The following is a 24,721-nucleotide window of genomic DNA, read 5'->3' on the forward strand; positions in this document are numbered from 1 at the left end:
TGGAGTTCTTCATGTTGCAAAGCATGTTTCCCATACTGCAGATTGTGCTGGAGTTCTCTGAATGCAGTGCAGTTCTTCATCTTTTGTTTTTCTTGTTTGGACTAGGACTGGAGCCAAAGGATAAAATCTGAGTGTTGACTGTAAGCTGGTGTGGTTTTGTTAATGTTTCACGCCTGGTAAGGCTCTAGTGAAAAATGAACATAATACTGCAAATGCTGCATAAAAGCATTGCTGCACTCATCTGTTACTCTTTCCCAGTTCCCCCTTAAGGATGAGTAACATCCTGTGTCTGTGTAGGACCTTGCATTCAAGCTGTACTGTGATGCATACATCTTCCTTGCTACATAGCGTCTACCAATGGTAAATAACAATTCCTTACAGATCAGTGTTTATAATCTGAAAGCCTTATTAGAAAGGCTTTATTACCATGTAATGATTAAAGTGATGGATTGTATGGAGTCAAATATCAGGTGTCTTAGGATGCCGATAGAAATACTAGTTAATACTTCATCACAAATATAATTTGTTATAACCTGCCTGTATTTTAACGTATACTATTACTTGAATCACTCACTTCTGTTGGTGAACTGAAACTAAGATATGCTCATGGTTTTTTAGTTATGCCTTGCAACCTTTGGAATACCACCTTTTCTGCTCTGATGTAATTGCAGATACTTGTAGTTTAAATTTTGGAAGGGTTTAAGATGTGATACAGGCTTCAAACTAATGAAGTATGGCCAAATTTCTTCCAAACAATCAACTTTCATAGCTGAAGCATGTAGTAGTTTTTACTAAGTTTATAACATACCAGGGGGGTGGGGTGGTGTCTACTACACCATTACCTTGATTCAGTGAATATAGATAGTTTTTTTGTACCTTCTAAGTGTGATTATAATAAATATATAAACTCGTAATTAGAATACTTTACTTACCTCTCTCCCTCTAAAAGGAAAAAAAAAAAAAACCAAATGCCATCTTTTTCACCCTGCCTTTCAGGTACCAGACACTTGCTGACAGGGTTGGGAATAACCACTTGATTCTTGACAGCATAGGTGTGTGAGGCCTTAGCTTTGGTAATGAAACTAGTTCCCATCTCTCATTGCCTTTTCATTTGTGTCGGTGTAGCTGTGGATCAATACAATGAAACACAAACAATCTGGTTCAAAAGTAATCCTCTAGGCAAAGAGTTATTTCTGTTATTACCCGAGGCTCTTTGAACATCATCTAAATAGCTGTTTGAGAGGATTTTTGAATTGTATTTTCAGAAGTTTCTGCAATGTTAAAGTACTGAGCCATACGTGTTCTGCAGTGGTCTGCTTCCGAAATGGGATATTGTAATCTGCCTTTGCTCTCCTGTATTCTGACAGAAGTTTAGGGTGTTCCAAAATAGTCAAGGAAAGAACAGGGTGACTTTCTGAAGCTGGTCATCCTAAGCTGTTCCTGGAATAGTAAGAGCAAATGGATCTCAGAAAATCCAGTTATATGTTCTCGGGAAGCAAATATCAGACTTACAGAAAACAATTTTTGAAGTAAAATCTGCTACTATTGTGACTTGAAGTTAAAACTAAAATATGTTCTTACTTATGAAAAGGCTTTGTCTGAAATCCATCCCCGGCGGTGTTCAAGGCCAGGTTGGATGAAGCCTTGTGTGGGATGGCTTAGTGTGAGGTGCCCCTGTCCATGGCAGGGGGGTTGGAACTAGATGATCTTGAGGTCCTTTCCAACGCTAACTATTCTATGATTCTATGAAATCTAATAAGCAGCAATGGTAGTGTAATGCTAGTTGTGTGCTGCTATGTTTTTAACTAGGTTGGTCAATATGTGTTCAGCCTGTAGTGCTTTCCCAATGTAAGCTCAGCCTGTTAGCTCTAGGATAGGCTTAGTCAACGGATTCCTTTTTACTAACAGGGAATGATCCATGGGAGCTCCCATAAGGAGAAGTCATGAGGCAAAACACAGGCAGCCTTTCATGCTGTGAAAGAGAAGCCAAGAAGTAAGAATCTGACCTGGTTTTGAGGTGGCATTTCAAAGACTTTGCTGTTGAACTTTTTCTTCATTAAATCAATTCATGTTATTAAAGGAAAGTTGAAAAGGCTTTTCAAACCTTTTACTTTATTGATGCTTGTTTGCAACTATGGTCTTTCTTGAAGTTGCACATCACAGGAGAGTTATTAATACAATAGTTATTTTGAAATACAAAGTGATCTGCATCAACTAATGAACATCCTGCATATTTGTGTGAGGGAGTTGCAGTAAGTCAATGAAACTGGCAGTAACCTTTATGCTTGCTGGTGTTTAACAGAGATGAGTACAAGTTGGTGGACTCTGTCAGGTACCTATTGCAAGCCTGCTGGAACATGATCTGTTTCAATACCTTGTTTGCACAGTAGAGACAAAAGCTCATAGTATATCGATTTCCAGAAACGGCAAAGTCTTGCAAGAACGTTCATTATAACAGTAGACATGGATGGCCATGGTTCCTGTTTGTAAAGCTTTATTCAGATTAATAAACTCCTAAATAATTATGCCATCTTAGTTTATTCTTATGATGCATTTGTGTATGTGTACTTGAGCAGTGCTACCTGAAGTTCAGTGAATATTTGAAATCTGGAAGGGGGAGGTCTTTTCATATGTCTTAAATTATTTCTAGCTGAGAGCTTCCAAGAGGCTGTTAAGATATTTATGTTTGGCATTCAATTTTAAACGGCTCTTGAGTGTTGGTTTTCTTTCTAAAACTTTCCTCGTTCACAAACACTATCAAATAACCTAACGGACTTCAGAAATATGGTACAGAAAGTACAGGATGAGCTAAACACCTGTACCTTGCCCCAGGCCAGAGCAACTTTCTTTCTTTCCTTTCACACTGCTTATGAACCTCTGAGCAGAATTCTGTTCCCTCCAACTGTCCAGGTACGCTGAAATAAAGTGTAGTAAATGCATCCGTATGTGGTATATTTGCTAGTATGCATGGCCTAGGAGACCCCAGAAAATATTTTGGCTGATTTGGCCAGAAGCAACATTGGATCCTATCATGTTATTAAAAGCAGTCAAGTCTAATGCAGCAGTAGTGAAGCATTTGTAATGAAATATGCTGCCAGTGAGAGGATGGGGTGGCTGGGTGTTAAATACAATTGCTAAACATTTTCTAAATAATCATGGAAAAAATAGAGTTATAGGCTGCTTTAAATTATTTACAGAAGAATTTAAATTTGCAACTTATTACAACAAGCTGCTGCTTTTAGCAGTGCTCAGGTTCTTGAAAATTCAGTGCTAAAATGAGTTCTTACAAGTAAGTTAGGCATATGAAATTAAATTAGATGATAAACAATCCATTTTTCGTCTGTAAATTGGTATTCATGACAACTACTCCTAATATGCACCTGAACCTGTTATTCTTGGTGCTTCATAAAGTGGCAATTGATAGCAATTTATATTGACAGACTGTATTGAATATAATTTCTCATCAGGAAGTAGCTAATCAATTAATTAACCATAGTATTAGTCAAGTTTGTTTTTATGTTGCTGCATCATTCAGAAAATTAACTGCTAACATTGTTTTCAATTAATATAACTTAAAATTTTAGTTTTTATTGGCTAAATTACCAAGCTTAGACTGATTAAATAAGTGTTAATTTTCACTTTCTCTAGTAATTTAGGAACCTTTATATATATGCTAAATTGCAAAACATGCAAGAGATCCTAATTATATTATACTTACCATTACACAGCATTAAAAAACAGAATGCTTAGTCTTGCAGTCCCTCTTGAAAATTGTTTGGGTGCATATGGAAAGACCTGGCAACTTCTAAAAAGACTTGAGGGTAGTAATCATCAACAGTATTATGATAAAATGCACCATCAAATCATATTCTTCTAAGGCTAATTAAATATTTACACATTCCTTCACATTTAAATAAGGCTGACTTAAAAATCAAAACAACAAAGAGGTAGTTCCATTGTCCTGCTAGGTCATTCTAGACAGATGCTTAAAGTATGTGAAATCCACTGACTACAGTGACTGCTCAGAGAATGCCACAGTTCATCAATCTGGAACCCCTTTAAGTCTAAAAGGCTTCAATGGAAAGCAAGGGTCTGCTCACCTGATTCTGACTGTAGTAACAGCACCTGAATTATGAATTTTGACTTGTGTTGAGATAAATTTAATTGCATAATATTAAAATCTTAAGTTCTGTTAAACCCTTGCCTCAATAAATATGAGTCCTGGCCCAGAGACCTACATTGCCCATGTAAGCACAACATTTCCCTTAAAAGTTAAGAGAATGGCCCTGATAACCTTTATTTCATAGCAGCCTTCCAGTATCTCAAGGGGACCTATAAGGATGCTAGGGAGGGACTCTTCATTAGGGACTGTAGTGATAGGACAAGGGGTAACGGGTTAAAAGTTAAACGGGGAAGTTTAGATTGGATATAAGGAGGAAATTCTTTACTGTAAGGGTGGTGAGGCACTGGAATGGGTTGCCCAGGGAAGTTGTGAATGCTCCATTCCTGGCAGTGCTCAAGGCCAAGTTGGACAGAGCCTTGAGTGGCATGGTTTAGTGTGAGGTGTCCCTGCCCATGGAAGGGGGGTTGGAACTGGATGATCTTAAGGTCCTTTCCAACCCTAACTATTCTATGATTCTATGAAAGTAACCTGTATGTGCCCATCTTAGCTCAATATCTCCCTGCCTTCTACCACAGCCACCCTAGTTAGTCTGCAAGTTAGGCAGAATTGAAGCTGCACCTTTTACTTCATCTTTCCCACTCTGAAAAGTTGTTCATGGCTCTGGAGGGACCATTTCCTCTTCTGCCAGGCTTATTTGGATAAGCAGTCATAACACTGGATGCAGAATATACAAAGTAATCAGGTAATATTGACAAGCTTGTTTGCCAACTCATATAGTCAGGGAAATGCTTAAAAATGTAGATTTAGGTTGTATTTTATTTGTCCTTTGAAGAATGTGCCTTTATCTAGCTCAGCTTATTAGAATAGAAAATACCAGTCATTCTGTATCTTGGATCTTGTTTGCTGAGTGACTGTTTTCATAGAATCATAGAAATAGTTAGGGTTGTAAATGACCTTAAGATCATACAGTTCCAACCCTCCTGCCAGGTGCAGGGACACCTCGCACATATTCTTAGAATATGGATAAATTTAAGATTTCCATTAACAAACTAGTTTACCAGGGAAGTGTAATTATTGCTTTGTAAAGATATTGAAAGTTTTTTTTATATATGTTTCTTTTCCTCAAAGAGTAAGACAAAATATTGAATGTCATGAGCAAAGCCATTCTGTTTATGGGTGCAGTCCCAGAGACTGCTGTGATAGGAGACCTTTGGCATAGACTGAACCAGCAGCAATAGTCATCTTCTAAAAGAATGAATTCTCTGTTATTCTCCATGTCTATCTTATTCTTCAGGGCTCTTATTGTAACTAAATATCTTTTGGATTATCTTTTTTCTTTAAGGATTGGCCTGAAGCTGAAAATATGAAAAAAGAAATGAAAGTCTGAGTGTTCTGTGGATCAAAGTTACAGAGACATAGAGCTGGGCTTGTCTGGGTACTCAGACACCTAATACCAATATGGCAAAAAACATCAGAAGCAAATTAATTTTAATCAAATGCCTGTTGTCTTCCTCTTTGTTTGCAGTCTGACTTGATTTCTGATAGTCCTTTCCTTTTGTCAGTAAGATCGAAACTGTATGCCTGACTACTGCTATCAAAACCCCCTTTCTACTTCCCAGACGTAGAGTATACCCAATCATTTTATCTTCACCTCTTGGTAATCTGAACAGTTGCATTAAAATAACAAGTTATAATGACACAGGAAGCATGGGAGGTACCTCCTTTATTTGGTCACTGAGTAGCTGAATACAGTACAAGAATTTTAGCAGTTAAATAGATAATTTTCACCTTAGAAGTGATTGTGTCAGGGAGGTGTAAGATGCACTGAAGTCACCCAAATGCCCACTTTCTTCTTGTAGAACTGACAGGAATAGAAGCTGGATGGAAGATTTGGGTTCTGACCATGTAGCTGAGCAAGAGGTGGTATGATAGTTGTGGTGTCTTAGAAGGAATCCCCCCAAACATATCTTTCCTGCTTTCTAGCTTACCTCTGAAACAATCAAGGATTCTCTCAGCAATCACTTCCATGGAGATGTTAGCCTGGAGTATTAGTAGATAGGCCACGGAGATGCTCTGAGGCATCCTCTGCTCTGAAGACAGGCTGAGAGAGCTGGGCTTGTTCAGCCTGGAGAAGACTCTGAGAGACCTTAGAGCAGCTCCAGTGCCTAAAGGGGCTACAAGAAAGCTAGAGAGGGGCTTTTGACAGGGGCCTGTAGGGACAGGACAAGGAGAATGGCTTTAACCTGGCAGAGCGGAGATTGAGATGAGATCTTAGGCAGAAGCTTTTCCCTGTGAGGATGGTGGGGCCCTGGCACAGAGAAGCTGTGGCTGCCCCATCACTGGCAGTGTTCAAGGCTAGGTTTGATGGGGCTTGGAGCAACCTGCTCTAGTGGAAGGTGTCACTGGTCTAGTGGAAGCTGTTTTCAGCTTCTCCAGGCTGAAAAAGCCCAGCTCTCTCAGCCTGTCTCCAGAGCAAAGGATGCCTCAGAGCATTTCCATGGCCTATCTACTAATTACTCTCTACTAGATTGAGTGTAAGGGATGTTGGACACATCTCACTGATATATTAATATAATCTTGAGGTAGAGGATTTTTGTTATTTTTCTAGTAAATAGTGCAATCAAAATTGAAACCTGACCTGTGGGGATGGAGGAGGCTTAATGTTAAACACTGCTACAGAACTTCTGATATGTACTTCCTGTCAGACCTCTTTTAACGTAGAGGAACTAGGATGCAATGAATTGGTTAAGATACCAGAGAACTTGATTGGGATGCTCAATTTTACTATAATAGTCTAATCTAAAACACTCAGCCCTTTTCAGCTCTTCTGTACTCTTCCAAAATTGTTCTTAACAAGAACAATCTTTAAAAATGGGGCATTTGAGACAAGTTAATGATGCTATAGCTGCTCAAGATAACCATTGTCTAAGAGTAGCATTTGCTGCCTAAGCAAAAGAATAGATACAGTGAATAGTATCTAAGTTGTTCTCTAGCAGCTTGGAGAGACTTGAAAAGATACGTACATTAGCCATTAAAGAGCTAAAGACCTGTGCAGTTAGACAAAACCACAGGTTTAAAAAAACCCCACAACTTCATGTAAAAAGAAATGCAGAGTGAAAGAGAGGTTAACCTAGTTTAAAAGTTCACTTCTGCTTACATCTTGCACCGGGTCAAAATCCAGGAATTGGGAATTTTCTTATTCTGCCTTAATTTCACTTTCAACATTATTTCTTTGATATTTTTATCAATGATTATCCTGCTAAGCTTGTTCAAAGACAGTCTCATTACACCACTTCCCTCACTCTCTCTCAAATCTCTGTGCAATTTAATGCTTGCCTTTAAGTCACCAACTGTGGCGGTGCAGTGCTAGACTGAAAGGTATCCTGCATAACTTAACTTGCTATGAAAGTCTGATTTGCCTTCTTGATAAATATAATTTAAGAGTTCAGTGTGACCATTAGCAATTTCACTGTAATTATATGAAAAGATAAAATAACATGAGGAGGGGAGATGGTTTCAGACTTTGAATTTAGGATCTCGAGGGAGGTTTGGGTGTGAAATGGAACTGCTGAAAACAAGATTCCTCTGCTGAATGGGAAAGAAAAATGAAAACAGTTTTTCACCTGTCCATATTTGTTCTTTGTCAACACTCAATGCTTTGTCAATCACTTCAATATTGAACTTATCTTGTGTTCTTTTTGGCAGGGAAGAGAAATATATTTGAATATGAAGGGATAGGAGTAAATTGAGTGGTTTTGTGGTGGTTTCTTGTAGGTTTTTTTTGGTGCTTTATTTGCTTGAGGTTTCATTAAGAACTCCCCCCAGGACCCCAAACTTTCTAAGCTGCACTCGAGAAAGCAAATGTTGTCAATTTAGACCTTTATATTCCCCTTCCAGTAGATCACCTAACCCAATTCCAGGCCACCAATGAGAAGGTACATCCCTGAGATGTTCCCTGGCACAGCTTCACCCATCAATACGTGTTGCCAAGTCTCATGCCTGCTTCGGGAAAGAAAGCAGCCGTACTGAAATATCTTTGCAATCCTCTCTCATCCTGGCAAAGAGGCATAGTTGACTCCATTAGTGATAAGCATTAGAACACTATGTGCTTTTTTCTGCAGAAGCTTTTGGCTTTCAAGGTTGTATATGTATTTCTAATCAAGAAAAATCGAAAGAATCAGGAAAACCAGTATATATTGCATGCAGAGATGACATCATGCAAGTTATTGTGTCTTTTAGTTACTAGGGTATTTGAGATACACTTAAAGTCACAAAACCTGCTCCCATTTATTGTTCACTGGCAAATTAGTCTGAGCACATAAAGCAATGAGGGGAAGCAACTTGGTAAGGAAGAATCTAGCTGAAAGTGATGACTTCTCTTAAAAGGAAAAAGTACTGTTTACTGCTAACAAAGCTGAAATTTCCTTTTCTTTTTATTAATGGTGGATCAAATTGGAACATGCAAATGAAACATAGTTTTATTTGCAGAGAGGCACAGCATCACAAATAGCGAATCTACCTCCTAGAAGAGGAGTTGTTACTGGGAGCAATCAGGCTGGTGACTGGGACAAGGTATTAAAGAAAAGTTACATTGAGAAAAGAATATTAATGAAAACACACACAGTGAAAAGGGAAGTTAGGTTTTCTGCTGTGAATTGTACTACTGCTGACAGGACTTTACTGAACCCCTACTAAGTGAAAGTGTTGCTGCCTGGTGTTATAGACCCATTCATGAGCAGACCTCTCTGTCCAGGATGAAAGGGTAGGCGGTTACAGTGAAGTCTGTGACACCTCCTTTATTTCCCATCAGCTTGTTTTATTTCATGTTCTTGGTTTTAGGTCAGATCACAATCTGACCCTAGATTTTTCACCTGATTTAAATGAAGAATGGTTTCCTCCCACCCCAGGAGTGCTATATAAGCACTAATGTTTTCAAACAATAACATTGTCTGGGTATGGAACTGCTTTGTTCTTCCTTTATATTGTGTTGTCTGACCTTTCATTGACATGCCAGTGTAATTAATGATATATAATTACATCCCACTGCTGACAAAATGCTGCAGTGTTGTTTTCTTTCGCTAGTCAGGGCCAATGATCTGTAAAGTCACCCTTCTGAATTCTCTCCATTCAATCAACACCTATGTATGTAAAAAAAAAAAAAAAAAAGTAAAAGCTATTTCATCAAAAGGTTGATTTCCCTTTCCCTACACTTGTGTGCACATGTACAACAGTGTCCTCCCTGCAATCTCTTTTCCTCAAGTAAGTGTTGATTGGCAGGCTCACTGGAGTAATATATCAAGTCTTCCTATGTAAACTTTTCTCTATAAAGTTGAAATGCAGACTTTACCACTAGGTTAGTTCCTTACAATTAAGATATTTTTCAATGGGGGTAAAAGCATACAAGCAGAGCTATAGTGCTTGGGCTGCATGTGCTTTATGCTTCTAGGATCTGAAGGTTAGAAGGGACCACAGCAGGTCAGGAGCATGGGGGAAACAGAGCAATCCCTAGCTGCTCTCTGGACGGCAGACCTCCAATGACTACCATGTCCCTGCATGCAAGTGCTGGCTCATTTTTGATGGAAACATAAAAAAGATACGACTTTATCCTAATACACATCAAACCTTTCTAATCAAGAGACAATGTTTTCTTTTCTAAAAAGCTTGAGGAAAAAATGTATTCCCTTTATAACATAGTTTACTTGTAAACTTTGTTTTTCTTAGCAGATCATCTTGACTTTCTAAAGTTGGTTTTATTTTTATTTCATTCAAATTAAACAAAAATCAACATTTAAGTGGGTAGATAATTGTAACTCTTATGTTGTTGATATAATTCCTAGCTGTACATCTGTATAAGATTTGGCAGCTTTTTGCTTTTAAAAATAGCTGTTCTTTTTAGTTATTCCAGTGTTACCTGTTTGAAGATGATGAGCTGAAAAGAAAAAGCTACAGACTAAGAAAACCTTGGAGCTCAGGGAAGTTGGGCATTATTAGAGGTGGATGCTATGTTATAAGAGGTCTTTTTTTAAAAAAAAATCTATATGTTGTGCTTTGTGCAGGGCAAAGTATTGAACCCCTTAAACTAGCTGCAGAAATGTTAGATCTTAATGAAAGTGCTGGAAGTATCTGACAGTTGCAAGATTATTGCAGATACACTAGATTTCTACAGTCACTGCTGGTCATTCTGCGACCTGCTCAAATGCCAAGCACAGTAATAAGCACAACTGAAAATCCATCCTTGAGATGAATACAATAAATTCAGGAGTGGGATGTGATCTAGAGAGTGAATGTGGTATTTTTGTTCTTCTCAAATAAAACTGAGCAATATAATCTGATTACAAGTAAGAGCTATACCCCTTACCAGATGAACACATAAAAGCTTTTTATGGCTAGTACAGTTAATTGGACTATTCTAAAAATCTTTTATATCAATCAACAGGCAGGTCTGTTCTTTAACTGTGTGGTAAGTGGTGAAAAGCTAAGTCAGGGTACCTAGTGCTCTGTAAAACATTTCAGTAGTTAAGGAGCCGATAAAAAAGCTTAATAGAAGTCTGTTTAACCAGCAGAGCGCTGGAGTGTTTAAATGACTTGGCACTCATCATATGGGAGCAGTAATAGGATTCCCACCGTCAGCCTGGTTGCAAAACTTTAGCTTGCATGCTTTCCCTCATATCCTCTTCCTATACCTTTCTAACACTTAGGAGGATCTAGCATAGCATGTGCACTTCCAAGTAATGGGATGAGTACAGGGAGCAGAGTACAGCGTCTGGCAGTTCAGTAATACAAACTGTGCAAATAATGTCACTTTCCTTTGTGATGCTATGACATCCTGGGGAAAAGTAATCTAAGCTTTTTCCTATTGCAGCTCTTAAACAAATATGACAATAGGTAAATGTCCCATTGTAGAAAACGCTGGAGTCAAAGCAGGGCCCTAGAGCAGGTCAATTATTTCAATTATCTGGAATTCATGATGAAAACCAGCAGCAGCTTTCAGGAAATATGCATGAGTCTGGCAATTGCTTGATCAGTTTTGACAGTCCCTGCCAAATATCATGTCCCATCAGGTTTTGCAAAAGGAAAGCTTGGAGCAGGTGGATTATTTTAGTTACCTATGCTCCATCACAGGAGCAGCACAGTTCTCAGGAGATCTAACAGGCCACCAATTGCTTGATTAAGTATGACATCACTGGCAAATATCACAAGGCAGTAAGTAATCACAGTATAGGCAGAAAGCAAGTGCATAGAGCAGATGGATTGTTTCAATTATTTGGGCCCCTTGATGAATAAGAACCTCAACTGCCATCAGCAGATCTTGTGGCAGGCAAGTAATAGCTGCACTGCCATGGCATCACTTTAAAATCTGGTAGAGCTTAAGTATTTCAACAGCTGTAAAGCTTAGATTTGTCTTAGCATCGATTTGACCCATAGCTAGCTTAAGTGCTAAGAACTGAACACTGAGAAATTTGTGTCTGAGTGCTTCCAAGCACTTCATGGTAAGTCAGAGTGTGTTTTCACCACTGCAAGGAAAACACTGACCCAGCACCAAGCTTGCTGTTGATATGTTGTGGGTTTTTTGTACTGCATTTTTCAGGAGTCAGTAGGGGAATGCCTAGGATTGCTTACTCTCTCAGGCACTAGGACAGAAAGCAATAGCTTAGATTTGTTTGTGAATAAATTTGGGAGGGTCTGAGCATCCAGAAAATGATCCTTAATTGCATAATGTGCTAGATCCAAGATCTCATAGGCCTGAAATTTGTTAGGAAAAAAATAACTTAAGAGCAAACTCCCACATTTTGCCTTCAGTTTTCCTCTAGGTTGCAGCAGACACAGCCTACCTTAATTTTTCTCTTTACACTTGTCTTGATGCTAAAACAAGCTCACGATGTTTGCTTTTACAAGAAGATACATGGTACCTTATATCACTGTTCCCTTTCAGCTAGATGTTGTTTATTGACTGTGGTGCACAGAAATCTAGTTTACACATTAAAGGCTAAAGAACAGGGGACACTAAAGAATTAATAAACTTTGAAGCCTAGAGTTGTTGTTTTTACAAACCAAATCCCATTTGAAATTTCAGATTTAAAGTCTGAGATCTGCTTTAGTTAGGCCTTGAAGGCAGAATAGAGTCAATAGGAAGTTTTTGTTTGAGCTAATATGTCTTGTTAACATATTTCAAAAAGTTAATGTTATAAAGGATTTCTGAACCCTTCAGTTTTTTTAAATTCATTTCAGAACAGAATTGATAGAGAAATATTTCCTTGAAGTAATTAACCCAGTTATGCAAACATAGCCTAGTCGTGAAGGGGGTATCATTTATGTTAGAAGATCGATGTTGAAGAGTTTCTAGTCAAAATTGGGAAAACTAAATAGGACCATAAAAGAAGAATGCCAAGGGCAATTTAACTGTATTAATTCTAGAAAATATAAACTGCAACAATTAAAGGTTTTGTGGAGGCTAAATAGACTTAAACCCTAAAACTTTCCCTTCCCCATCATATGGCTTTGATTTAATTAAGGATGGGTGTTATTTACATTCCATACAAGGAAAAAGTAATCCTCATTAGTATCATTTATCTATCCTGTCCATTTCCCATTACAGGGGAAACAGCTTCTAACTTGAGATCAAGAAATTACTTTTGCTAGGAACAAGTACCTCAAATTGAGGAAATTAGAGCTTTCCCTCTGTTTGCTACTGGTTTGAAATCTGTGAAATATGAAACATTTGTAATTTCTGGTCACTTCCATGCAAAATGGAATAAAAGTTACTGAGACAATGTTGCTGCCTGGTTTTACAACCTTTAGTGTAATGAGTGACATTTTAATGGCATTTACATGGTGACTGAGATTAGTGTTTCTTTTTTTTTTTCTTCCCTTCCTTTAATATTGTGACTCTACATTATGTAGTGTTACCTCAGAATAGTCAAAATCAGGTATGGACTTAAGCTATTGGTACACAGTGTGCTCTCCTATTCAGGTCAGGTCAATATCTGTCCCTGTGGGTCAGAATGCTAATAATCTTACAACTAGCTTAAAAATTGTAAGACTTCAAAATATTAGGGTTGAATTAAACCCTTTCTCACTTATAGTTCATTAAGTTAAGACAGGAATAACCATCAGAACTTAATTTTCCTTTTTGAGAGAGGTTTCTTATGGACTTTATTCAGAAACTGCATATTTAGAGGTAATAAACTTAACTATTTCAAGTATTGTAATAAAATGAGAATCGACAGCACTGCTTGCAAAGAGAAAATTTTGTGAGTGGTTTTTGTTTTAAATCATGCTGAAGATCAACTCTCCTCCAATTAAGTCTTGTCAACCTGTTAGAACAAGGCAGCATTTACCTTTTATTCTAGAAACAGTTTGTGAGCCAGTTAGGCAGGGTGGTGCTTGGTAGTGTACCAAAACAAAACTGAAGTTACTGTGGGTTTACGTGAAAGAGGGATATGAAGAGAAGTGAATACAAAATAATGAAAGCAAAGAACTGGGTCTGAATGAGGCAATAGCCTGAAAGGGGCAGGAGACCCAGAACTGGTAGAGAGACTCTGGAGACCAAAAGAGTTGAAAATGATGCAGAGGGAGAAAGGCAAAGACTAAATCTTAAAGGGGCTTATGGAACTGAAAAGAAGGGTAGCAGGGAGAGGCTTCATGAAGAGAAAAGGAAAGAAGAAATTTGAGCAGAAGGAAGAGGTGAATCAATGGCTAAGGGAAAACAAAAAAGGCAAAGGATTGGGCAGCTTCATATGTATGAAAAGAGAGGAGGAAAGTTAAGCAAACTTAAATGATGGTCAGGTTAGAAAATGGGATTGGTTTTAAACCAAGATTATCTGGCTCTTTTATGCAGTCACAAGTTGTGATTGCAAGGCTTTTCTCACCTTGTATTATAAACTGTTCTGTAGTGTTACCATGCACTGTAAGGTAACTGTCTTGTCTCTTCACAGAGGAAACTCTGCTTCTCCCTCCTGCAGTAAAGCAATTTAAGTGAGTACAGGAGCCTCCTCATATTCTGGAGTATTAGATGCAAAATATATTGTAGTAGTGTAGTATACAGGTAGGGTCTTCTATCACAGTTTTTATCACTTCAGAAATGCTGTCCAGAGAAAGCCAATAGGTAGTCTTTTTAAACAGCTGTCAGCACAAGGAAAAAGCATTGTGTTCGTATGGGTGGTTTTCCAGAAAGTCTATTTAATCTTTATCTAAATAATTGGCTAAAACCCCCAAACCTATAGCAGGAGAAGTGTTTCAATGTGCTATGGTTTTAGTTGAAATATTTCTGAATCATTTACCATTTTGCACCTTTGACACAATACTGTCATACAGGCGTCCTAGAGATAAAACCATTGAAGATTGTATTTGAAGGAATGAAGATAGTTTTTATTGGTGTTCTTTTAGGATCGACCACAAGGACTGAATAATGCTCCCAAAGAAATACATTTGGATGAAGATGACTGAACATGCAGATCCAAAGGCCTTTTAGGATATGGTGAACCTTTGGCCTTGGATGAAGAATGTTCTTGGATGAAAGAGCTCCAGCTGAAAGACTTTGTCTTTGCCTTTTGCCTTGAGAATTGTAAAGATATGAAAGACATGAAAGGAAACAAAGATTTGCAGCTGAATTCTTGCAGGGTGCAGTTACAGTGGCTGACACTGGTACGCAGCCAGCCTGCCTCATTTCTGTGGAATGTCACATGCGTGTACCCTTTACCAGTCTTGTAGAGCTCCCTAAAAGCCTCTCATGGGTTTATTTTTTTTTGATGCTTTCTCTTTGCTAATTATATTAGCAAATTTTAATTGCGTAGTTTCTGTAGTGAAATTGGCACCTCTGGGGTTTATGTGTATCATGTGTGGCTAAAGATGCAGAAAATACTTGGTTCATCAGCTTATAACGCTTGTACCTGCAGCTGAGCAGGTTGTTAAGTAATAATACTTGGTTTTCTTCATGGTTAATGACTTGCCTAAGTTTAAAATGGCAAGAGTTCATTGACTGAGACAGTGAACTTGACATTCACAATATGGTCAGCCATGGCTATCTGGGTATCCAAATGGATTTCCTACTGTGACATATTGAACTGTGTTAAAGTCAGTAGGAAGACATGTAGTGACTTTTAAAATTTCCTTACTAAATATTCAATATACTTGAAACTTGATTATACATTTAACTGTTTCACTACTTGAAGTGTCCTTATTTTCACTTTACAATAAAATTCAGCTCAGCTAGATTTATTCTGTTTAGTATCTTAGAATATGATTCGCACCACAGATTTAATGTAGCAGAGTTTGCTAAGGTTGACCTTCAAAGCATGTCTGTATATGAGCATATTACCTAACATGTTTCTTACTGAAGTAATTCTGCTCATGTGTTAAACAACGACTACATAGGATAATGCTGTACCAAAGTTAAAGGGCCTATTTTGCCTTTGTCTCTCAAATGAATCCACCTGGAGAGAGACATAGTGACTTGTGCTGTCCTGGGTAGAGTTCTGTAGTATAATTTCATACCAACTCCTGTACCATAGTACCTTTTGCGCCAGTTGGGCTTGCTTAGGTCTGCCTGGATTCAGGCTTTTACAGTATCTCCTTTCTAAAATGTGGCCTGTAGCAGATGCAGTCACCAGGCAAACGTCTCAAAGGACAGACCTGAACAGAAACTATGTATCTAAACAAAAAATGTATCCTCCACGAGGTTACCTTAGGCGAGCCTAGCCTTATCAGATGAGGTCATATTAGTTTACTTCTCAAAAATGCTCAATGCAACTTGAAGTGTTTCTTCAAAAGCTATTTCTTCTTGCCCTCCTGCCCTGTCTGGCTTTACAAACAGTTCCAGAAGCTGGTTTTAATCAAGAAACAGACTTTCCTAGACAATAATATGGGCACTGTCTTAACAATCCTTAGATTTTGACCTGAAGGGCTGGGACAGAATAGCCTATCTTCAGTTGGTGATTCTTGCTTACTTTTCTCCTCACATCTTACTGTGTCTCTTCCTCTCCACTCATCTTATCTGACCTTATCTGAACATAACATTGTGCATGACTATTGGAGGTGTCAGTTACTGCAGAGTCTTTCTGCTGGTTTGGCTAATATAAAATAATTGATACTGAGGTACATATGTATGTGTTGTGTGTGCAAGATGTTACTAAAACTTGCTGCCAACTTGTAAATATGCATTGGAATGTGTGTATACACAAAGAAAGCTATGACTAGAATGTCAGCTATCTAGATGCTGGACAGTTAAACTCCATTGTTTACCACTGACTATTAATGTGCTGGTGCTGTTTTGTTACTGCCCTAATAAAAAAAATTGGCAATGCTTTGGTATTGAGTAATGTGTATGGCAAAGAGCCTCAGGGTATTTCTCTATTAGGAGACAAAAAGCCAAAAGATAAGTCTGGCTTAACCAAAACATGTTTTTACAGTGATGTCCAAAACCAGGTCCAGTTATGGGTTAACTTGAAATAGCTTTGCAACATATTTTTTCTCCTTTGATCACCGTTAAAATTGACCAGCTCTTCTGATTTTACGTGTTTCTTCCATGTCAGATAATGTTTTTGCGTAGTTGGGTATCCCTCCCTAAGATTGGGATACATCTATTTCTGGGTTAGTGGGGGAGTATTTGCTGTTATTAAAGAGCCACTTTGTTTTCCAAGTGATTCTTGTAGACACTTTGCTGAAGATACAGAACAGTACACTTTTCTGGTTAGGCTTTCAGTCCGGCTTAGTCCTTTGGTCTTCTGGTGCTAGAGCTATCATGCTGTATTAAAAATCTGTTCTGCTCCCAAGAGCTGAATCATGTGCTCGAATCCTGACTGTTTTGTTGGGTTTTTTTCTTGTGTTTTCCAGGAATTCATCTTACCCAATCTTTTCACCTTGTGTTTAGCATCAGTAGTACTACTGCGCTGGCAAGTTCTCATTGTTCTTCAATAGGGAAAATGTTAAATGTATTCAACAACTTGGTCACTAGTGTGGCTTCCTCTAACTTTGATAGAAATTCCCGTGTTTATTTACTAATAATCTAATTAAAAGTACTGTAAATCCATGGTATAATGATAAAGGAACTTTGGAGGAATCTAGTTTTAAAGCTGTGTGTGAGGATTTCTCCTTGTATTTCCCTTTTGTGCATGTGCATAGAAGTTCTTTACTTCAAACACCACTAGTATATCCTTTTTAGTGTAGAAAGGTCATGAGAAACAACTTCTGTTAGGTCCTCTGTTTGTTTGGGGGTGTTTTTTTTGGGGGGAGGGGGTTTTGGATGCATGGGGAATGGGGTCTCCCTTTTTTCATCCTTTCAGTCTGAACCTCTGTGCTTGACTAGATTTGGAGGTGGAAAAATTTACTTTGTATTTAAGAGGAGACCCAAAGTCATCTTTTCTTTAAAAAGCATAGAGCCAACCTTAAAAAAATTTATCTGAGGGCTTTCTTTTCACTTCTGTTTTCCTTTCTTTGTCAAAGGAAAGCATAAGGGGTGACATATCTACTCCACACAGGAGATGCTCGGTATTGGGGATTCATTTATCAGGAAGGCACAACATAACAAGATCCTGAGGCTGAGCCTGAAAGTCAGAGAATTTGATCAGGAAAGATGATGCACATTTTCAGAAGCCAAAGTATTTTATTATTGGAATGCATCATTCAGGGAATATGATAGATTTTCCATTAGTGGAAATCTTTGATCAAAACTGTATATCTTTCTAAAAGAAGAGCTGCCTCAAGAGCAAGTAGCTAAGCCTGATGCAAGAATTATTGAATGAGGGAGTTTTGCCCTTCTTTTATTCCAGATGAGTCAGATGTGGTTGCCATAATACCACAAATAGTAGTAGTTATTGTAGAAAAGTGAGATTAAACTTTTGCTACAGAAGTGGCACTTGAAGAAAATTATTAAAATAGAGCCTAAAGCAGCTACCACTCATGCTGCTGACATCAGAGAACATGTGTGACAAATGTTATAGTTAACTTTGTGAAGACATAAAGTTACCTATAATGAGCTCAGAAATGCCTGTGAATGCTGATGGGTGCTTTCATGAAGGCAGGAGACTGTTACAAAAACAATTGCAGCAGCTGTTACCTTTGCAGGTCAGAACTGTTGCGCAGGGATGATGTTACTGTGGATTTTCTTTAATGGTTAAAACATTTACACAGACTTGGGGGTTTGGGGTTCAACACTTCAGACTGAATGGACCAAAAGTGTCAGGAGAGAGCCACAGCTGCCATGTCAACATATAAGTCATGTGATATATTTCATTATCTGATGCTTAGGAGCTGTAGTTGCCAGTGGTCAGAAGCACAGCAGGAGAGAACCTCTTGCTGCTGTCCAATAGCCTGGTGATGGGGTAGAGGGTGGTCCCAAGCTGGTGTGTGCTGCTTGTGAGGTGACAGTGGCCTCACAAGTGGCCCACAGTGGTGGTACCCCTGCTGAAAAAAAGCTGAATTGCCTGGATTTGAACTAGGTAGAACTCTGCTATCATGTGAAGCCTGTTACAGGATATAGTCACAGCATCATCTTCACCCCTGCTGGATTACAAATGCATTATAACATTGGACCCTGCAGAAGCTTAATGCTGCTTAGAACAACTCCCTTTGGCAATTCTAGGTATCTTGTTGTAAGCTAGCCAAATTACAGAATTAGTTTTGTGGACTTAGATGTATTATGAATGTTTATGTACCATTATAGTCTTTCCATTCTTCAGTTCGTATTAGTGTGTGATTAACAAAATCAAGTACAACAGAGCCAACTGTTGTCAGAAATGAGGCTATTTTCAGATTATTGGGGTTTTTTATAGGCACTCTCCTATCTTCCAGACACAAGATATGCTTTAAGTACGTGTACTTCCAGTTGTTTTGCATGCTTTCAGAAATGGTCTAGAGTCAGAGGATTTTTTCTTCTCTGGGTAGTACTTCCTTTCATTCCTGGAGTTATGTAATGGTTACTGATCTATGAGATCTTACTAATCTTGGTGGGTTTTGCTTTTGGGTTTTGAGGTTTGGTTTTGGTGTGGTTTTTGTTTCCTGTATCTGACTTGTGCACAGACAACTGGAACCAGCAAAGTTCTTCAATGCTCAACCCACTTTTGTCTTTCTGTGAAATTTGGGCTTCAGAGATAAAGTCCTCTAAGGCATAAGAAGTATCAATCTTGGTATATGATAGGCCTTTCCTTTAGCCTTATCCAATGATTTGCCCTTGTTTAATGAATAGCTGTGGGTTAGTTTTCCAAGCAGAGCTATCACTTACGCTTCATCTCTTTAGCTTTGCTTTTACAGCCTCAGTTGCTAGATAGTAGATATTAAAGAAATTACCAGGTGATAATTTTGTTTGTAGTAGTTCTGTTCTCTAGGAGAATAAATCTCTTCCATTCTGAGAAAGTTGGACCCTTTTTTACCTTGTGTGTTACTTTACTGTGAAAGTCTGTTACTGTAAATGTGGCCACATTATCAACTTTTGTCAACAAATGTCCAGTGTTCCTGCTTCTGATAGGTGCAGCCATTGTGCATTCATTAACTGCTATTGCTATGTGGTGTGGGAGGAAGGAGAGAAAGGGAGAGACAAAAAGAATCTGCATAGGATAGTTCTCCTTTGAGAGCTGGGGAATGATTTTCTTTCCTTGCAATAGCAGGTTTTCGAGAGCCTTAAAAAGGCGATTTCCTCCTAGGTACTTTCTGCAGGCAAAGCATGAGCTGTAAAACGATCTTGACACCCGCACCAAACACAGCGGTTCTGCAGGTGTCATCGTCCCTTTCTTCTGTAGTCTAACACGTGCTTAGTGTGTCACAGGCAGCTTTGAGGTTGAATTCCTTTAGGGGCCATGAGACCAAGCTGCAGGTCTGAAATAAGCCTGTAATTTTTCTTCCTTGTGTGTTGAGCTTTGCAACAAGCTGTGCGATCTCCTCATTATTAGATATACCACGTTTTGATACTTCCTCCTTTGTATGAACTTTTGTGTTCTGTTCTTCAATGCTTCAAAAAAGCTATATGCTTCAGAGCTGAACACCTGAGTTATAATGCTGCTTCCAAGCAAGAAGGGTAAAATAAAACTAATATTTGAGTATTGTGATTTTGTGGGGTTTTTTTTTAAGTAGTTAGTGTTACCTGGGAGCTTTGCATGGCACTTTCAAGGGCACTTTGAATTTAACATACAAATGTGGGGAAATCATGTGTATCACAGAAATATTATCCCATCTCTTCCATGGAAGCTCTCCCCATATTTCAGGTATTGCTCTGGCCATTTCAGCATTACTTTTGAATATTCTGAAGTAGGATGGCAGAGGAAGACCTTGCGTTATTTTATGACTTAGCTTATATCTAGCCTAACAGGATTTTTATTGATGTGAATATCTCTGAAAACAAGATACGAATTGTTTTTAATGATCACAAATTAGTAACTTTTTCCCCCTAAAGAAAATCATCCTCCGTATTAATTATTCACACTGAGATCCAAATGTTTTTGTGACCCTAATCTTTCACTATTTTTCTTCATTCTCCTGCCTATATTCCCCAAGATTTTATTGCCTCCTCACAAGAATATTTACTCTGTGAAAATATCCATAAGAAGCAGGGTTAGAAGTGGTAGTCAAGCGATAGGTTTTATTTTGTGCCGAGCCATACAATTTAGGTTTCAGAGAACATGGGGGGGGGGGGAAGCTGAAACCCAAAATGCAATGTAAGTTGACAAAAAGCTGACACTCTAAATACCAGAAAATATTAACATCTATTGTCAAGAAAAATAGAAAGTATGAATCACTCCATCTCCATGACACATTTCAAAACTGCTATACACAGCACAAATTATAGTGGTTTTGATGGTATTGGGGATAATAGTACTTGAGAGTTCCTCTCTGAGTGCCCAGCGTTGCTACTAAAAGGGTTCAATTGTCTTGGCTTACACTATAGAGTTGCAGAAAAAAAGATTAAGGTTCTGTGAGGTCATCTTTACTAAAAATGAAAGCCGATCAGAGTTATTGCTAATAACTTCAATGAAATGAAAACAGTTTCATATTTTGTGTAGCGCATTCTTAAAGAAAACCAAACATTGTATCTACATCACTGCCATACTGATTATTTCCAGTGTGGCATCCCCTTCTTCACCAGTCATGTCCTACACAATCCTATATTGTAAGTCTTTCTATTGCCAAGTTCCTAAAAGGCAAATCGGGATTGTTTCCTGTGCTCAGCACTCATGACAGTTCTAAACAGAGGAGTCAGAAGTATGTCGGGAAAGCCTAAAATATAAGAGTACTCCCTGTCTGAAAAACTTACAAGGAATTTTCCTGTTTTAGAAAGGCCATCACCTTCGACTTTCTTGTATTGCCCTTAGCTGGTGGTCCTTTTTGCCTTGAGAAGGAGAAAGAGTTTCTCTGAGAACTGTAGGAGATGAAAGTATTTCTCTAAGTGGCCACTTGTAGGCAGCATCTTGTTTCATTTCCAAGGAGAGCAGTGAGAAGTGTGTTTTGTTCAGAGGAGTTCTTCATGGAAATTTTGGAACAGAATGTTATTTACCAATACTGAAGGAAAAACAAACAAACCAACAAAACCTCTCAAAAAAACCCAAACCCAAACAAACAAACAAAAAAAAAAAAAAACCAAACCCCAAGCCCTAAAGACTTGTGTGGGGAAATCACTGTAACTTTCAGAGAACACTTTTCAGAACAGGAGTAAGCACAAGACTTAAACTATATGGGAGGAGGGATTTGTTTAGTTTAGCTCATTCATTTGTTTTTTGTTTACCTTTTTTAGCTGAAGGACCCAACTGCAGTTCCTTTTAATACCAAAGTAATCATTGGCTTTCTGTCTAAATCCAAGTGTAGTAGAAGCGAAAGCACTGTAACATTAATCATTACTTGGTTTATTATTCATGTGTAAGAAATGTAATTCCTGCTTTTAATGTTGAATTTTACTTTAAGTGCAGGGGTGCAGATCCTGTCTGTGCAATGAAAAGCTTGATAGAAGAACCTCCAAGAGAGGGTGGTTGCAAAATCCCTGTGGTTACTGAATATTGAAATGGAGCACATAGCAAGAGGAAGAAGAGAGTATAAAACATTGTAAGGCTCGTTATTAATACATTCACCTACCTAGAAAGAAAACAAATTAATTGTAAATCAGAAGAGAGAACATAGATACTTGCATAGAATCTATGTAAGAGATTCTTACATGCATAGAATCTATGTAAGACAAACTTACATAGATTGGCTGATGCACAATATGCATCTTTAAGGGTGAAAAGGTCATTGTAAAAGCTTTTTCTGAACAGGTCTGTTTTATGTGTCTCTGGGGTTAGCTGCAGTATCAAAAAAATACAAAGTTTTTTAATTATGTACTTTTTAGGTTGTCTTCATCATTACAATGTCCCAGTTGCCTCCAGCAGTTCATTAAGGAATGCAAATAGTACGCAACTTGTAGTTTGTTTTTTTTGACCCTGCACATATAAAGTAACTGAAAAGGATGGCAAGAAGCTGATTCAGTTTTACATTTTCACCGGCAGGACTGTATCCCTTTTATCCTCTCCCTGATGCCTGTACAAAATTCTAGGAGTCAAGGGACCTCCAAGTGCCATTAAAGACAGAATTACAAAGAGCTCAGCTGAATGTGCAATTACTACAAAGCTTTTTTTCTTAAACTAGTTAACTTGAAGGCATTTGGTATGGATATGATTGAAGTAGAATTGGAGGCAATACAGTTCTTCTTTACTTTTAGAAATAGAGGTCTGATGAGAGCTTAGTTTTATCCAGTAAGATCTACTTTTCTTCTTCAGTGAAAGAACAGAGGATGATGCTACAATTAAATCCAAAGATGGTAAAAAGGTAAATCGCAGTTGTGTTTGAGGAGGAAAGATGCGTGTTGGATGTGATCATGCAGTATGGCAGAATAACTTCCCAAGATAAATTCTGCAGTTGGAGAGAGGTGAATGACGTAGGTTGGAAATTGTGGTTGAAATTATGGAGCCTGGAGCAAGTCAGTGTTGAAAGAACATGTAAGTGGCCTGTCAATGTGGGTCTAATTTTTACCACGACTTGGATATTTTTAAAACTTCTTTTTGACAGAAAACAAGTTTGTGCAAGATGCTTATGTCATCAGCAGTGTGTCGGATGATATAGCCTGAAAATGAAGCTGCTAAGAAATCATCAACTCCAATGCGGTTGTGTCCAGAAGGAAATAATTTGCATTAGAAATTTTGCTGTAGCAGGCTTGGCAGCCCACACTCCCTCTGCTCTGTGTTATCTCATTAACATTATTATTTGGAAGCCAGAGTCAAACACTTATATTGGGTAATAGTTCTGACTACTTGACACACTGTCAGTAAAATGCAATTTTTTCATGTAATTAGAATTTTGACAGGAAAGAGAGGAAGAGGCAGAAAATGAGAAATTAGTTATTTCCTGTGCCTCTGTCATTGCACACATTAAGCTTCACTGGTGCATTTTGCATGATCTCATGGCAGCCCCTTCTCAGCAGCCTGATCTCTGTCAGGTTTAAAGACAGATGAGTAGAATAAGGGGTGATGACTTAGAAATGTTGCTGGTTGAAACAGTAGACCTTTTAGATTTTCTAAATCACAAGAGGTCCAAGGCAGAATACAGTATTTCTCATTTTTCTGGGAATCTGGATTTATGACAAAAGAAATTTTAAGTGAAAATATCCTAAATCTGGAGGTAAAAATATGCACTCATTAGCCTGGACCCTCTGTAGAATGACAGTGAAGCTTTTTATTATCAAAGGAAAGTAAGTGAGAATAAATTCTAATGAGTATTAGAACCATCATAAAGTTTGGTGTGGTTTATTTTTCTTTCTGAAAGAGAGCTTATTGTTCCACTCAGAAAGAAAGATTCATTCTCAAAGCCTTTAATATGGAGCTCAGATTTCAGGATCAGTGATCTCTGCATACAAGCAGACATCTGCCACCAGACCTCCATCTGGTACAGATATTGGTGAGGCTAATGTCGCTAGGATTAAAAAAAGTCAAGTTGTCCTGTGTCATCTTGGAAGGAGACATTCATTAAGAACTGATATGTCTGCTTATAACAATCAAATAATAAGCTTTTCAGCAAAGTGCATTTATTCAGCACTTCTTATGGCACTATCCAAATTTTGGCATTTGGTTTGTAAAATCAGATTAATTTATTACTACTTTTCCCTCTTGCTTTTCTTTAATACTTTTGTGAATGCATAATTCTATGAACTCCTGTTATGGTTTATTTGGGCCGTTATACACATTGCAGTCACAACTGAAAGTGGAATTCCCACTGGAATACATGCAGTAAAAGCATGTGGTAAGAGTAGTCCTTACCTGAAATGTTTGCTTTATAGCTGAACAAAAGTGGGCAAGGAAATGGAAACACACAGAGGTGAAGTTACTTTGCAAGGGTCACAGAACAATTAAGTGGCAGAGCAGAGATTGTTTTTTTTTTCAGCAAAGTTTCATGAGGTTGATCCAGTCATGTGAGATTGAATTTAACAGTGTGGAATGTCTTGTTTTAGGTAGGGATCTGCTAAAGCAAAACAAGATTGCACAGAGCAAACCACTGACTCATACTAAGTAAAAACCTAGTGAATTCCCTCTCTTGGTTTCTCTGTTCCTCCATTTTTCTTTACAAGATTCACATATTGCTTCTATATATGAA

At 38.1% G+C, this 24,721-nt stretch overlaps 1 protein-coding gene across 5 annotated transcripts in view; it reads left to right on the forward strand.

Annotated features, from left to right (window-relative positions):
* ATRNL1 (attractin like 1) overlaps nt 1-24,721 on the forward strand; it is a 543,705-nt gene that overhangs the window by 430,018 nt on the left and 88,966 nt on the right. For 2 of the 5 annotated variants that reach the window (XM_065672334.1, XM_065672336.1), the window contains one exon: nt 14,510-16,792. The exons of the other annotated variants lie outside the window; for them this stretch is intronic. In XM_065672334.1, the coding sequence (XP_065528406.1) occupies nt 14,510-14,569 (60 nt within the window). In that variant the 3' untranslated portion in view covers nt 14,570-16,792. Of the gene's footprint in view, nt 1-14,509; nt 16,793-24,721 lie in introns of those variants that run through there. 5 annotated transcript variants of the gene reach the window in all.

This window comes from Lathamus discolor, chromosome 3, assembly GCF_037157495.1.
Source record: "Lathamus discolor isolate bLatDis1 chromosome 3, bLatDis1.hap1, whole genome shotgun sequence".
In the NCBI taxonomy this organism is placed as follows: domain Eukaryota; kingdom Metazoa; phylum Chordata; class Aves; order Psittaciformes; family Psittacidae; genus Lathamus; species Lathamus discolor.